The following is a 16893-nucleotide window of genomic DNA, read 5'->3' on the forward strand; positions in this document are numbered from 1 at the left end:
CTCTTGGAAGCTGTCCCTCACTCCCCTCTGAGTTTGGCTTACCGCACTGGGACTGCGAAAACCTGTGACTCTGTGACTCTAGCCAGGCAAACACGGACAGAAAAATCAATTATTGATCAGAAAAGCGATCCACTCATGTGTGAAATGGGGACATGGCAACACTGGGGAGCAAGAAGGATGTTGGGATGTTACAAGGTTTACTGTACATTTGATAGTGTACTCTTGTGTGGCACTCACTCAATGCCTGGTCTGTCTGTCTTGTGGCAAATAATACTATAACGAAATAAAAGAATATAGGCAATTCAAATGAAATGCCAATTAAAACATATCAGTTTCATTGGGGCTAGGCTAAGGGCATATGCCCATATATATATAATTATATATAATTATAACAATAGCATTTTGCACAGTTATTTGAATAGTTTTCTGCCTTTCATACCCATATGTCAATGGTCAATGGAAACATTCGGTTAAATTTATGTTATTTATGTACTTGTTTGGTATTGTGCACCGTCGACTTCATGTATTATAATGTATTGTTTTGTTCCCGTTTTTATTTGATTAATGTTCAACTACTTATGCTAATTGTGACAAAATGTATAACCATGTATTATCATCATCGCTTGGATTATTTAATGTATTATTTATTTATTTAAACGTGTTTAAGCAAAGAAACTATGTTTTACTGATTTACTGAGCAATAACACGATCACTGTACTCGCACAGACACACAACGTCCTGAGTCTGACCACTCAGGAGAGCATTTAGGGAGCATTTGAATTCTGTGGTCCCCAGTGTGTCCATTTACAGTTATTGTCTACTTTCCCTAAGCCAATGACTGCCAAGGGAGATGGAGTGCGAGTAGGAGTGGGGGAGAAAGCCGTTGGCCACACAATAGCATGGCAGAAGTAGCAGAGCTGTGCTTTAATAATGCATGGGGTTAAAAGGGATCAGTGCCGTCTATTAGCAAGTGGGAAATAATAACGTTCCACAATGCATCAATAAAACACAACTAACAGCCTCTAAACCATCCGGCACACAAGGCTGGAGTTTAATGGATACAGATGTGTTTGGGTATGAAATTCCTCTCTACAAAGTATCCCCTCTAGTCTCTCCCATGCTTCTGGTCTCTACCTTTATTTAGTTTGTCTTCCACCATATCATGTCAAACGCTTTGCGTCCTCTTCCCATTTCATCCTCACTTTTCTTGTATACAGATTTCGACCCATTTCTGGTAGACACAAAAGGCCAAATGCAATTCCCTACACGGGTCCAGATCATGATTTAATAGTTCTGCAATGTTGAATATGTGGAAATACAGAATACTGATGAGAAGCAAATGGCTGTTCCATGCTAGAGCTCTGTGGACCCATCTTCCTGTGTGGTTACAGCGCAGGCGCACGTGCGTGCGTGCGTGTGAGTGAGCGTGTGTGTGTGTGTGCGTGTATAGGTGGGTGTGTGTGTGCATGTGCTACGTATTGTAGCGAAAAAAGGGTGATGGAGGATGATTCGACTTTCTCTTCACATCCCACAGCTACCAATTAAATAGAGACAATGTGCTTTAATCAAGTATTGCCACTGCTCACTGTACTACACTGTTGTGAGCGTTCAATACAAACCATATGCATCATCTCCAGTGTAGGTATCAGTAGGGATAGGATAGGGAACTGCAGAAAGATTATATGTCTACAGAGGGAATCATTAAAAAAAAACACCAATAAGTCACACAAGATATAATTTCACATAGCAACAGAGAGGAATATATATACTCAACATTTCAGCTTCTAACTTTGGAACAAGGGGGCTTTATAAAGGATCCATCTATATAGTTTACTGATTTATACAGCACTCCTCTCATTACAATGGATCTCATTGCTTTTTCAATGGCAGGCTGTCAAAAAAATAACCATGGCATTGGTCTTTGCGCAGGTTTTGATTGAGCTGCAATACAATTGTTGTAGAGCGGACATGTTGGTTTATCTGAGATGATAAATTGTTGATCTGTGACTGATTATAACGGCTGCAGCAGATCACGCGAGTTCCTGTGACGTATTTGTCTTTGTTTTCCCTCCATAGCCACCACTTTTAGTTCATCACAGCAAATACAGTTGGGTGCCACCGATATTGTCCCTTATCATTTGACCCATTTAGGCCTGACCTCAAAATTAAAAAAAAATCCTTCTAAATCCTCCAGTTTTCTGAAATAAATATTTTCACGATTTTTAAAAAATAGCAGACCTACAAGCTCGTAGCGCGCCACTCGGTGGCGCGCTATGAGCTTGTAGATCTGCTATTTTTCAATAGCTAAATTATAACATTATGTTTAAAACACCAAAAGGGGTTCCCGCCCAAAATGGGTTAACTGTCCTTTTGCGCAGATCACGCAAACCTCAGCAAAAAGAAAAGGACAATATCGATGGCCTCCAACTGTATGAACTTTGTGTTAGCAGTTGGATTAGGAGGACTTAAGAGTTGAAAGACACATCATTTGGTGACATACATACAGACGAACGTTGTCCTAGACAGCAGACCCCTTCTGTGCCACACCATAAAAATGCTGAAAAAGCCATACAGATGTTTTTGAAATATAGATAAATAATTACACAAGTCATTGATTTACAAATAACTCCTGACACAAATAACAATGCGTAAAAAGGATTGACATGAGGAGGATGTCTGTGTATACATAACACTAGTGGTAATAACATACAAAATAAAATATTTGGATCCAACTAAAGCCCTAACCACACCAAAGGGTCAAGACGGTTTTAGCTGTGTGATATGTCTTGTTGCACGTTGACCCACGTTGACCCTAGTGATTCAACGCATGGAATTGATTGGCCCAAACCACACCAAAGGGTCAAGGCGGTTTTAGCGTTAACTCCTTGCAACCGTTTGGGCCCAAGGAGTTGCATGGTGACCCTTTGGTGTGGTTAGGGCTTAAGGATGGCAATGTTCATGGTCTTGTGTAGGACAGCATCTAGTGGTTGCTACCAGACATGGGGTATCTAAAGTCAATTTTCAACTTTAAGATATGAGAATTGTTTTAATAACTTTTCTGAGAACTGTAATGTCTGTTAGTGACATGTTACTACCGACTCCTACATGGACTCTGGCACACTTTCTCATGACCTGGTTTGACAGAAGCCTGTTAAAGAAACTGTATTGTTCTTGTATTCACTCATAGACTGTTGATAGATTGCACATATACTCATTAACACACTGATGGTGTAATGAATTGCATTTTTATAATGAATTGCATTTTTATAACGAATTGCATTTTTATAATGAATTGCATTTTTATAGCGCTTTTCCAAGTGCTCAAAGCGCTTTACAATGGTTCATTCATTCATACATTGGGAGGTGAAGCGGCAAACAGTCGACGCCAGCATCCTCACTTCCATTCACACACCAATGGTGGCAAGCTCACACCGACCGACTCATTGGAGGCAATGTAGGGTTCAGTGTCTTGCCCAAGGACACTTTGACATGTGGACAGGAGGAGGAGCCCGGGATACGAACAGCCGACCCAGGGATCATTGGACGACCTGCTCTACCTCCTGAGCCACAGCAGCTACTACGTGTACAGTCCCTACTGTTCATAGGGCTGTTGGAATGACACTGTACAGTATGCTGTATGTTACGGATGGGGCGGGTACACCATTTAACTGTGTACTATACAATACTGTGCAACTCTAGCAATGTAAGAGGATTTATACAAAATATATATATATTTTTTGTCTGCTTTCTAGTGGTTTTGGGGCGAAAACAAGCCACATTTAACTGCACATAACTATGGAATGGATTATCACGACGGCACAATTTCCTCCCCCGACTCTACAAGACTCTACTGCGTCTTTCAAAGTGATTGGCGGGTGGATGGTTGTGATATATTCTAGGCTGTGATACGTTGTGATATATTCTATGATTTTTCAAAGGTTTGTGAAAATGCCCAAAATGGCTGGAAAGGGCAGCTGATGTTTTAACTCTGGCAGTCAATGAACAAAACAAATAGAGGGGAAAGGAACTGGTCGGAATAATGTGTTCCTTCCACACGCTACGTCCGGCCGGGGAAACTCTCCCCTGTCAGGTGAAAAGAAGCGGCTTGGACTCCTCATGCATTGAAGGTAGCATGAGGTCAGTCCGCTGCCCCCCCATGTTGGCAGTGGAAGTGTAGCGCCCAGGATTACATTAGAAAATTGACACTGGGTGAAAAAATACATTGCAAAATCGTGCAAGTTATTGAAAAAACACGGCTCCTCACGCAAGGACACTATGAGTCACCAGAACCAAGGATGTGTGTTTAACAGGGTTAAAATGGTTTATATAGGAATATGTTAGTGTCTGATAAAATGAATATCAAATGTATGAATATTCAACTGTCTGGGGTGCACAACAGGCCAGAGTAGATGTTAAAAAGATGCCAAAAGTGTTTGAAGGCTAATATCCCTTTAAAGGACAACTTTAGTATTTTTCAACCACGGTTCATGTTTTAGGTTATTAGAGAAAGTAAAAGGTGAGTGTTAAATATTTTTCATTTGCTGCTTTCTTATTTTACGGGGCATTCTAACAAGTGGCTAAATATGTATTTAAAAAAAATAAAAACTAGGGTGATTTCTTTGTCATTTTGTATTGTCATTTACTATAGTCCTACTAGACCGCAGGAAATTACATCTGGCCACAGTAGTTTTGTTCTGTGTGTCTGAACGAACACCTGGAGCCTAGGGGGGGCTGCCATTCTGTGTCTGAACGAACACCTGGAACCTAGGGGGCTGCCATTCTGTGTGTCTGAACGAACACCTGGAGCCTAGGGGGCTGCCATTCTGTGTGTCTGAACGAACACCTGGAGCCTAGGGGGCTGCCATTCTGTGTGTCTGAACGAACACCTGGAGCCTAGGGGGCTGCCATTCTGTGTGTCTGAACGAACACCTGGAGCCTAGGGGGGGCTGCCATTATGTGTGTCTGAACCAACACCTGGAGCCTAGGAGGCTGCCATTCTGTGTGTCTGAACGAACACCTGGAGCCTAGGGGGCTGCCATTCTGTGTGTCTGAACCAACACCTGGAGCCTAGGGGGCTGCCATTCTGTGTGTCTGAACGAACACCTGGAACCTAGGGGGGGCTGCCATTCTGTGTGTCTGAACGAACACCTGGAACCTAGGGGGGGCTGCCATTCTGTGTGTCTGAACGAACACCTGGAACCTAGGGGGGGCTGCCATTATGTGTGTCTGAACGAACACCTGGAGCCTAGGGGGCTGCCATTCTGTGTGTCTGAACGAACATCTGGAGCCTAGGGGGCTGCCATTCTGTGTGTCTGAACGAACATCTGGAGCCTAGGGGGGGCTGCCATTATGTGTGTCTGAACGAACACCTGGAGCCTAGGGGGCTGCCATTATGTGTGTCTGAACGAACACCTGGAGCCTAGGGGGCTGCCATTATGTGTGTCTGAACGAACACCTGGAGCCTAGGGGGCTGCCATTCTGTGTGTCTGAACGAACACCTGGAGCCTAGGGGGCTGCCATTATGTGTGTCTGAACGAACACCTGGAACCTAGGGGGCTGCCATTATGTGTGTCTGAACCAACACCTGGAACCTATAGGGGGGCTGCCATTCTGTGTGTCTGAACCAACACCTGGAGCCTAGGGGGGCTGCCATTCTGTGTGTCTGAACCAACACCTGGAACCTAGGGGGCTGCCATTGTGTGTCTGAACCAACACCTGGAGCCTAGGGGGCTGCCATTCTGTGTGTCTGAACCAACACCTGGAACCTAGGGGGGTCTGCCATTCTGTGTGTCTGAACACCTGGAGCCTAGGGGGCTGCCATTCTGTGTGTCTGAACCAACACCTGGAGCCTAGGGGGCTGCCATTCTGTGTGTCTGAACCAACACCTGGAACCTAGGGGGGGCTGCCATTCTGTGTATCTGAACACCTGGAGCCTAGGGGGCTGCCATTCTGTGTGTCTGAACGAACACCTGGAGCCTATAGGGGGGCTGAACCTAGGGGGCTGCCATTCTGTGTGTCTGAACGAACACCTGGAGCCTAGGGGGCTGAACCTAGGGGGGGCTGCCATTCTGTGTGTCTGAACACCTGGAGCCTAGGGGGCTGCCATTCTGTGTGTCTGAACGAACACCTGGAGCCTAGGGGGCTGCCATTCTGTGTGTCTGAACGAACACCTGGAACCTAGGGGGCTGAACCTAGGGGGGGCTGCCATTCTGTGTGTCTGAACACCTGGAGCCTAGGGGGCTGCCATTCTGTGTGTCTGAACGAACACCTGGAGCCTAGGGGGCTGCCATTCTGTGTGTCTGAACGAACACCTGGAACCTAGGGGGCTGAACCTAGGGGGGGCTGCCATTCGGTGTGTCTGAACGAACACCTGGAACCCTGGGGGTCTGCCATTCTGTGTGTCTGAACACCTGGAGCCTAGGGGGGGCTGCCATTCTGTGTGTCTGAACACCTGGAACCTAGGGGGGGATGCCATTCTGTGTGTATGAACACCAGGAGCCTAGGGGGCTGCCATTCTGTGTGTCTGAACACCTGGAACCTAGGGGGCTGCCATTCTGTGTGTCTGAACACCTGGAGCCTAGGGGGCTGCCATTCTGTGTGTCTGAACACCTGGAACCTAGGGGGCTGCCATTCTGTGTGTCTGAACACCTGGAACCTAGGGGGGGCTGCCATTCTGTGTGTCTGAACACCTGGAACCTAGGGGGCTGCCATTCTGTGTGTCTGAACACCTGGAGCCTAGGGGGCTGCCATTCTGTGTGTCTGAACACCTGGAACCTAGGGGGGGGCTGCCATTCTGTGTGTCTGAACACCTGGAGCCTAGGGGGCTGCCATTCTGTGTGTCTGAACACCTGGAGCCTAGGGGGCTGCCATTCTGTGTGTCTGAACACCTGGAGCCTAGGGGGGGCTGCCATTCTGTGTGTCTGAACACCTGGAGCCTAGGGGGGGCTGCCATTCTGTGTGTCTGAACGAACACCTGGAACCCTGGGGGTCTGCCATTCTATAATAAATAATAATAAAGAAATCGCCGTAAGTTTGTTAAAAAAATAAATAATAAAAAGACATATTTAGCCACTTGTTCGAATGCCCCCTGTAAAAAAAATAGCTAAACAAAAGAATGCAGCAAATAAATTTTTTGTTTAATAATAACACTCACCTTTTACTTTCTCTAATAAGAACCTAAAACATGAACAAAACAAAAAAAGTTGTCCTTTAAACAAACCATCTGCATTGTAATTCCCCCTTATTGTTCTTTTATTATTCTTTATTCGTTGTATTTGTATGGAGAAACGGGAGCCCTGTTTTGGAAGGTAACCTCAACACTACATCACTGCAACAGCAGCAGGCCTTTCTCTGCACTTACTTGTAATTGAACTGAGCGATCTTTGAGGCCCAGCACAATGGGACTGAACCTCTCGATGGACCGTCGCTCCCCGGCGGTGGTGATCGCTTCAAGGACCTTCTCCAAACTAAATGGAAAAATGAAACACACGAGTGAACAAAAGGCTGAAAAATAAATGCAATCATTCATCTAAGGGCAGTTTGTCCCATGCATGCTCTTCTGTTCTTTGCCAACGCCCGCCCCTCTTATTTTAAATGCAACTTTATTGGATAGTGATGCTGCTTTTTAACCCATTTTGGGCGGGAACCCCTTTTGGTGTTTTAAACATTATGTTATAATTTAGCTATTGAAAAATAGCAGATCTACAAGCTTGTAGCGCGCCACTCGGTGGCGCGCTATGATATAGAAAACTTTTTTTTTTAAATTTCGACGTCAGGCCTGAATGGGTTAAAGTGAATAACAGTAAATAAAACATACTGATGCACAAACATGGAGACATCATCAGTGTTGTTATCTGGAGTCATTGGATGTTTCTTGGTCTTGCAACAGACAACCTCCTCCAGGCGACCAACAATCAGACCCTGGCCTGTGTCCAAGTGGCATGCTACAGCCATTAACACAAGTTAATTCAGTAAACATGTTTGCTAACTATGAAAAGCAAACTATTCTAAATTAATATTTAATCTCTGCACCGTTCCTTTACATTCTCTTCCTGTATCTACTAATCTTGCTCCTATTACGGTACACTCTATAGCAAAAATAAATAAATAGGCTTTAATACCTTCCTGTGTCAATACAACACATTGAAAATGCTGCCAAATGATCCTCTGAATGGGAAATATCTGACAATACTGGTGCAAAATCATTATTGTCTAACAGTTAGACAGTAATGATTTTGCACCAGTATTGTCTAATGGCATACATCGATCAGTTACTAACTGATCGATGTATGCCATTAGAGTGCACTGTATGTGGCCATACATGCTATCCCAACACATCTAACTCTCGCATGAAACCCAATGTGTTGGCAGGCTAGTGCGTCAGTGAATCATGAAACCCAATGTGTTGGCAGGCTAGTGCGTCAGTGAATCATGAAACCCAATGTGTTGGCAGGCTAGTGCGTCAGTGAATCATGAAACCCAATGTGTTGGCAGGCTAGTGCGTCAGTGAATCATGAAACCCAATGTTTTGGCAGACTAGTGCGTCAGTGAATCATGAAACCCAATGTTTTGGCAGACTAGTGCGTCAGTGAATCATGAAACCCAATGTGTTGGCAGGCTAGTGCGTCAGTGAATCATGAAACCCAATGTGTTGGCAGACTAGTGCGTCAGTGAATCATGAAACCCAATGTGTTGGCAGGCTAGTGCGTCAGTGAATCATGAAACCCAATGTGTTGGCAGACTAGTGCGTCAGTGAATCATGAAACCCAATGTGTTGGCAGACTAGTGTGTCAGTGAATCATGAAACCCAATGTGTTGGCAGACTAGTGCGTCAGTGAATCATGAAACCCAATGTGTTGGCAGGCTAGTGCGTCAGTGAATTATGAAACCCAATGTGTTGGCAGGCTAGTGCGTCAGTGAATCATGAAACCCAATGTGTTGGCAGACTAGTGCGTCAGTGAATCATGAAACCCAATGTGTTGGCAGACTGGTGCGTCAGTGAATCATGAAACCCAATGTGTTGGCAGGCTAGTGCATCAGTGAATCATGAAACCCAATGTGTTGGCAGGCTAGTGCATCAGTGAATCATGAAACCCAATGTGTTGGCAGGCTATTGCGTCAGTGAATCATGAAACCCAATGTGTTGGCAGGCTAGTGCGTCAGTGAATCATGAAACCCAATGTGTTGGCAGGCTAGTGCGTCAGTGAATCATGAAACCCAATGTGTTGGCAGGCTAGTGCGTCAGTGAATCATGAAACCCAATGTGTTGGCAGACTAGTGCGTCAGTGAATCATGAAACCCAATGTGTTGGCAGACTAGTGCGTCAGTGAATCATGAAACCCAATGTGTTGGCAGGCTAGTGTGTCAGTGAATCATGAAACCCAATGTGTTGGCAGGCTAGTGCGTCAGTGAATCATGAAACCCAATGTGTTGGCAGGCTAGTGCGTCAGTGAATCATGAAACCCAATGTGTTGGCAGGCTAGTGCGTCAGTGAATCATGAAACCCAGTGTGTTGGCAGGCTAGTGCGTCAGTGAATCATGAAACCCAATGTGTTGGCAGGCTAGTGAATCATGAAACCCAATGTGTTGGCAGGCTAGTGCGTCAGTGAATCATGAAACCCAATGTGTTGGCAGGCTAGTGCGTCAGTGAATCATGAAACCCAATGTGTTGGCAGACTAGTGCGTCAGTGAATCATGAAACCCAATGTGTTGGCAGACTAGTGCGTCAGTGAATCATGAAACCCAATGTGTTGGCAGGCTAGTGCGTCAGTGAATCATGAAACCCAATGTGTTGGCAGGCTAGTGCGTCAGTGAATCATGAAACCCAATGTGTTGGCAGGCTAGTGCGTCAGTGAATCATGAAACCCAATGTGTTGGCAGGCTAGTGCGTCAGTGAATCATGAAACCCAATGTGTTGGCAAGCTAGTGCGTCAGTGAATCATGAAACCCAATGTGTTGGCAGGCTAGTGCGTCAGTGAATCATGAAACCCAATGTGTTGGCAGACTAGTGTGTCAGTGAATCATGAAACCCAATGTGTTGGCAGGCTAGTGCGTCAGTGAATCATGAAACCCAATGTGTTGGCAGGCTAGTGTGTCAGTGAATCATGAAACCCAATGTGTTGGCAGGCTAGTGCGTCAGTGAATCATGAAACCCAATGTGTTGGCAGGCTAGTGCGTCAGTGAATCATGAAACCCAATGTGTTGGCAGGCTAGTGCGTCAGTGAATCATGAAACCCAATGTGTTGGCAGACTAGTGCGTCAGTGAATCATGAAACCCAATGTGTTGGCAGACTAGTGCGTCAGTGAATCAAATTCCTATCATCGATCTGTGAGACTGGGACTCAGTGGTCTAGCTGTACACAATATACATGTTATTTGGCTGGTAGCAATGATGAATGAACCCATTTTGACCTTGGAACAATTCTACAAATGTTTTCTAAATTATGAAAAACCCATGTTTCTATGTCAGTGGCGCTCTACAATTTCATGTCAAGGACCCCCAGAATTATCTGTATTTGGCCGCCGACCTCCATCTGAAAATATGTTGTTCCAGGGACCTCCCAGAAGCAAAGATATGAGTTAAAAACGTTCGTTCTGAAAAAAATATATATTCCAAATTTGCGCCACATTTTCACGATTTAAAAAAAATAGCAGACCTACAAGCTCGTAGCGCGCCACTCAGTGGCGTGCTATGAGCTTGTAGATCTGCTATTTTTTATAACATAATTTAAAACACCAAATTCCCGTCCAAAATGGGTTAAGCAAGGTAACAATGGAATGAATTTCCCAATTACTAGCACAGTCATCACTCTGTCTGAGCCCATTCTGAGCTAAATGCTAATGGCCCATTTTGTGCATTTCAGAGAAAGTGAACCTGCAGTAATGCACGAGCAGCAGTGGATGCTAAAATGAAAGGTGTTAAGGCACAAATAATGGCGGCAGGACATACGTGTTCTCTTCGCCCACAATGCAGATGGCCGACAGGAGCTTCACAACGTCAGTCATCATGGTAGGCTGGCTGGGGTCAATGGCTTTGGCCAACAGGACCAGACTCTTCTCCTCCCCCAGGATCCGTTCTAAGCCATACTAGTGGACACACACAAAGTATGTTATTACTAGTGTACACACACAAAGTATGTTATTTCAGTTGTTCCATATGCATGTGCTTCTTTATTCAGGAGTTTCACGTGCATCCTACACCCGCCATGTATAATAATAATAACAACATATAACCATTAAAAAGCCTTGTTTTGTTCCCTGGTTGTGATTACTAGTAATGTACCTAGAATCAAAAAGAGGAGTTGTGAAAGAAGCCCTTACATAACGAGTCACAGGCAAATACTAGAGCAGTGTTCAAGTATTTCACGGGCAATTTAACTCATAGTACACTTGATTCTAAATGCTTTAACATACCAGTATGTGTTTTTATCTATCCATCTGTCTTACAGTACAGGTGCCAATCATTCAGCTTAGTGACATACGGTAGTAAATGAGTCCATCGCCTCATATATACACATACACCCTATGAAGCCTTGAATTCATGGATTTGTTTTTATGTATTTTTTGTCACATTCCTAAGCCGTTAATTTGATGACACCATGAAGGCGGTAGGAGACTCAAATGACCTATATTTGTGGTCACCACTCATCAAATTATTGGCTTAGGAATGTGTCAAAAACAAAAAGAAAATCCATTAATTCAAGGCTTCATGGCCATGGGGTGTGTAATTGATAGATAATAAGACATATTTTGGGTGAACTACTCCTTTAACCCCTTTGAATGCAAGCCAAGTACCAAGGATTTTGACTGGAGACAGGTCAGAGGTCAGGTCAAGTCATAGGACTTAAGACCCCATCCCCAGAGGGAATTGATCAGGTCAGGTCAAGTCATAGGATTTAAGACCCCATCCCCAGAGGGAATTGATCAGGTCAGGTCAAGTCATAGGATTTAAGACCCCATCCCCAGAGGGAATTGATCAGGTCAGGTCAAGTCATAGGACTTAAGACCCCATCCCCAGAGGGAATTGATCAGGTCAGGTCAAGTCATAGGACTTAAGACCCCATCCCCAGAGGGAATTGATCAGGTCAGGTCAAGTCATAGGATTTAAGACCCCATCCCCAGAGGGAATTGATCAGGTCAGGTCAAGTCATAGGACTTAAGACCCCATCCCCAGAGGGAATTGAAACGCACTCAACCAATAGTCCCTAGAAAATTGGCATGATCAAACAGAGAAAAGATCATTCAAACTATGATGAGGAAACAGAACTGCAAGGACTAATGATCATTATCATTCTGAAATATAACAATGGAGATTAAATACATTTAAAAGACAGCAAATTACAAAGGAAAAAAATAAGGCACTTTTCTGGTGAAAAAAAAGTTAAAAAGCCTTGATGTGGCTAGAATTGTGTTAATGCCTAGTGCTATTACACCATTTTTGAAGGTAGAGTAATGTTTCTATGACAAGCACTACAATACAAAACAAATGATATCTTGTCCTGAGCAGCCATAGCTGAATGCGTAGAGAGGCCATCTGGGAAACGGATAGCTACTGTATACCACATTCTTCCAATGTTACACAGATTCTATAGCGTCTCCTGAAAGCCGAAAATAGCACGTTGTCATGCGTCACTGCAGTCACAAAAAAATATATATATATATAACATTGTTTTTGAATTTCCATTTCTGATAAGCAGCAAGCTAGATACGCTTCAATGAATTTGATTTATAGCAAGACGTATTTGCATGACTGTAGTGTAAAGGCATCTGCTTTTCAATCAGCACTATCTCAGCGCTTCCGTTGCAGACTGTTAAAGGGCCACTGCCCCCAGATGAGAGAACATATTACTCCAGTTTTAGCTTCACTGCACTGGCTTCCGGTTGTTTTTAGGATTGATTTTAAAATGATTTTACTTGTTTATAAAGCTCTCAATGGTCTCGCACCTTCCTACCTACATGACTGCCTGCCTAAATATGAATCAAACCGCCTCCTAAGGTCTTCCACTGCTGGCCTGCTCGCTTTGCCTAAAAAAATGGCAATTAAAAAATACAGGGAAGCAGCTTTGCTTCTATGGGGCCGACGGCGTGGAACAAACTCCCACTGTACCTTCGACAGGCAGCCTCTGTAGACATTTTTAAAGCACAGCTCAAGACCCACTTCTACACTCTTGCTTAATTGTTTGTTATTCATGTCCTCACTGTATTGCTACTATTTTTTTATGTTTATGCCTTGCTTTTCTTTTCTTTCTTTCTCCATTGCTCTGTAAAGCTAGCCTGGCTAATAAGCCAGACTCAAATCACACTGTTGTGTGGTATTTGAGTCTGGAGATGCTGTGTATGGATCTTGTCAGAGCTACTGGTCAGAGCTACTGTCAGTCAAAGGTCTCAAGCATTGAATGTCACTGTACCAAAGCCCGCCCATATTGCATACCGTGTCCCGATTGGCCACACCAGTTATCTGGTGTAGGAAATGGGCGTACAATTGAGTCTCTCCAGACCATAATCCGCCGGCAGGCAATTTTTTTTTTGCCAACGGCTGATTCGGTCTGGCTTATTAACCAGGCTACTGTAAAGCACTTTGAGCTGCATTTCATGTCATGAAAGGTGCTATACAAATAAAGTTGTATTATTATTATTATTATTACTGCACCCCTTTTGCAACCAGATCTTATTTTAATGATGTTTGGGAGACAAGAAACACTTTCCTGGGGTTTATATGTGGGTAATATCTGTTTTTAGATATTTTAGTATTTCAATGTGTCCATGGGCTAACTAGGTTCACTTACTTCCTGGACTACATGTCTCAGTAAAACAGCCCTACCCCTATCCACAAGGACTAGCAGTGCACCAAAGCATTATGGGAATTGTAGTCCGGAAAGGAAGTGAGCCCAGTGTCCATGACATCATGGAGCCCAATGGACACCTTGAAATACTGAAATATCTAAAAACACAAATTAACCACATAAAAACCCCAGTAAAGTGTTTCTTGTCTCCCAAACATAATTAAAATAAGATCTGGTTGCATAAGTGGTGAAGTGGCCCTTTAAGGCGGAAGCGTTTGAAAATTGTGTGAGCCTACGGATGTGTAAATATGTTTTATTATACAGTAGATTATGTCCCCCCCTGCATGCATTCTTTCATCTACTACTACCTGTATGTTTTGATAGGAAAATGCCCCCCACAAAAACCAGTGAAAGCTGCAAAGACAGCTGGCAGAGAACACCTGTCTTCTTGGCACTGCGGGTGCCCCCCCATCCCATCCCATCCCAAGCCATGCCTCTTGAGCCTGGGAAAGGTCTGGGCTGACAGAGGGGCCTACAGGTAAACGCTGGCGTCTGGCGCCTGTTGAGATGCAGGATTACATGAGACCTTACAGCACACACTGTGCCAGAGCTGCATGCTGTATACTGTATCTGTCTCCAGTGGGGGGTTCAGCTCCTCCACCTGGCAACGCTCTTCCCTTTATAGTTAGTGTTGACTGACAGCGGAGAAAAGAAAAGAAAACCGGAGCTCCGTGACGGGAAGCCTGTTTGAGGGGAGCACACTTGCATCCGAACGTGTATTTCTGCCCCAATGGGATGTAGAGACATGTGGACACGCTTCAGTCACAGTGGGAGGAATTAACCCATTTTGACCTGAGAAAAGATTCAACAAATATCTTCTAAATCCTGACAGTTTTCAGAAAACCCAATGTTTCTATGTCAGTGGTTCTCAAACATTTTCATGTCAAGGACCCACAGAATTATATGTATGTGTAGGGCGACCCCCATCTGAAAATGTGTTGTTCCAGGGACACCCCATGCAGAAGCAAAGATTTGAGTTAAAAACGTTTGAGATTTTTCAAAAATAGCAGACCTACTAGCTCGTAGCGCGGCACTCGGTGCCGCGCTATGAGCTTGTAGATCTGCTATTTTTCAAAAGCTAAAGTATAACATAATGCTTAAAACATTTTCCCGCCCAAAATGGGTTAAGATGGCGCCCGGGTCCGAAATATATTTATGATACATCGAGTCAACAATAAGGCAAAACCTTCAGAGTTCACAAAGCTGTCATATCATATCCATCTATATTTCAACTGCTAGATGTCCTCATGTCATTCCTAACCGCCTCAGAGCTGTACAACCTCTCGCCCAATGAGATAGCTACCAAATACTGACATCAGGCCTAAAAACCTTCTTTCAGATTCTCTCAGGAAAAAAAATAACACGGCTCAAGTTATTTTCTTAGGGGGGGGACATTTTTTTTTTTTACTGGACATTTTACGGTCACAGAGCATTGCAAACAATGTTGACATCCAAACAGAAGATGAGAGATAGGGGAGTTACTGAATAGTCCCTGAATGTATTATGTTAAAATAATATCTGAATATCTATTAGAGCGTGTACTGATTGCTCAAATTTGAACTGGAACGGATTTAAAATGGTATGAAATACGGTGTGGTTTTCATTAAAGGGGGCACGACCGCAAAAGCTTGAAATCAATCTGTTTAAAGTTTATATATAAAAGGGTGTGTGTGTGTGTGTGCGCATGCATATATATATATATATATTTATATACTCCTAACATGTAGCAACATGACATGTGAGCTTGTAGAACTTATATTTATTAAATTTTTATCGTTGAAAAGTGTCACCTAAAATGACATTAGGTTACATAGGGACGGCAGGTTGAAAATCATTAAAATGGGGACATGTCAGTTGCATAATTACTGATACAGATGTCGTGGGGGAAAAAAAGCACATTAATGTCTGATATATCGTTCAGCCTCTAATTACAACCTTTACTTCACATAAACAAGGGTGGAATTACCTTGTTGTTCATGAAGGCTTTGAGGCACTGGACAACCTTGTGTTGGCTCTTCCTGTCCGTCTTCTCCTGGCTGGAGAGGAGACACAGAGGAAAACAGGACATTGTAGATCAGGGGTGGGCAACTGGGGGCCACATGCAGCCCCCACCTTCACTTAATGTGGCCCGCATGTTAATATCAGAATACCGAGTATTGATTTCAGCTGTTACAATTCCAAACCCGCTTGAATTACTTCATGACTAGTATTAAATGACTAGTACTTAATGACTAGCATTAAAATGTTAGTCTTTTTGTGTCTAATGTAGTTATGTTAACAGTTCATAAAGTTAACATAACTATAACTAAATGCATTTGAAATGGAAATTGAGGATTCCAATTCAAAAATAGCAAAACAAAATATGCAGGTTTTCAATTCAAATATAGCAAAAATAGCTGATCTACAAGCTCAAAACGCGTCGCATTGCGACGTGTTTTGAGCTTGTAGATCGGCTATTATTGCTACGACAGTAATATGCACTGTGGCCTTCTGGAATGAGTGTGGAAATATATTGGCCCTCGCCATCGTCAAAGTTGCCCACCCCTGTTGTAGATGTAGAATGGGCTCCCAAATTAAATATTATGTCTACAATGCCTTTGTGTCCGTGTGTGGTTCTTACTGTTTCTTGAGCAGCAGCTTCTCCAATACGTCAAGCAACAGCCCAAGACCCTCATGGCCAAAGCTCTGCACCCAGCTGTGGAAACAACAGATCAATATTTAGAAGTGTATCAGTCTAGAAACAGACGACAACATGACACATGATCAGGCAATGTCAAGAGCATGTGGCAGTAGCAGAAAGGGGAGCGTACCTATGTTCCCCAGGTTCTATGTTCCCCACCATGCAAAAAAGGTTCTATGTTCCCCACTTAGAATAAACCTAAACCTAAACCAGAAACCCAACCTAGTAATTTTAGTAATTCTAGTAAGACTAAAAGTATTTTAGCAACTTAGTCTTAGTGTTGCTTTTAGTAGCAAATTCTGATTTAAGCTCAGTCTTTGAACAATCCATTGAACTTTAGGCCTGCCTAGGCTACTTAAACTATCTAGTCTT

The 16893-nt window shown here is 43.7% G+C and overlaps 1 protein-coding gene across 1 annotated transcript in view; it reads right to left on the bottom strand.

The window, feature by feature from the left end:
• LOC306919821 (protein diaphanous homolog 3-like) overlaps positions 1-16893 on the bottom strand; it is a 297099-nt gene that overhangs the window by 200715 nt on the left and 79491 nt on the right. Inside the window, exons 6-9 of the mRNA XM_079496371.1 lie at positions 16462-16536; positions 15808-15877; positions 10949-11085; positions 7361-7466 (exon numbers count right to left, since the gene is read on the bottom strand). Coding sequence (XP_079352497.1) covers positions 7361-7466; positions 10949-11085; positions 15808-15877; positions 16462-16536 — 388 coding nt within the window. The remainder of the gene's footprint in view (positions 1-7360; positions 7467-10948; positions 11086-15807; positions 15878-16461; positions 16537-16893) is intronic.

The sequence above is a fragment of the Electrona antarctica genome, assembly GCF_951216825.1.
Source record: "Electrona antarctica genome assembly, chromosome: 3".
NCBI classification, from domain to species: domain Eukaryota; kingdom Metazoa; phylum Chordata; class Actinopteri; order Myctophiformes; family Myctophidae; genus Electrona; species Electrona antarctica.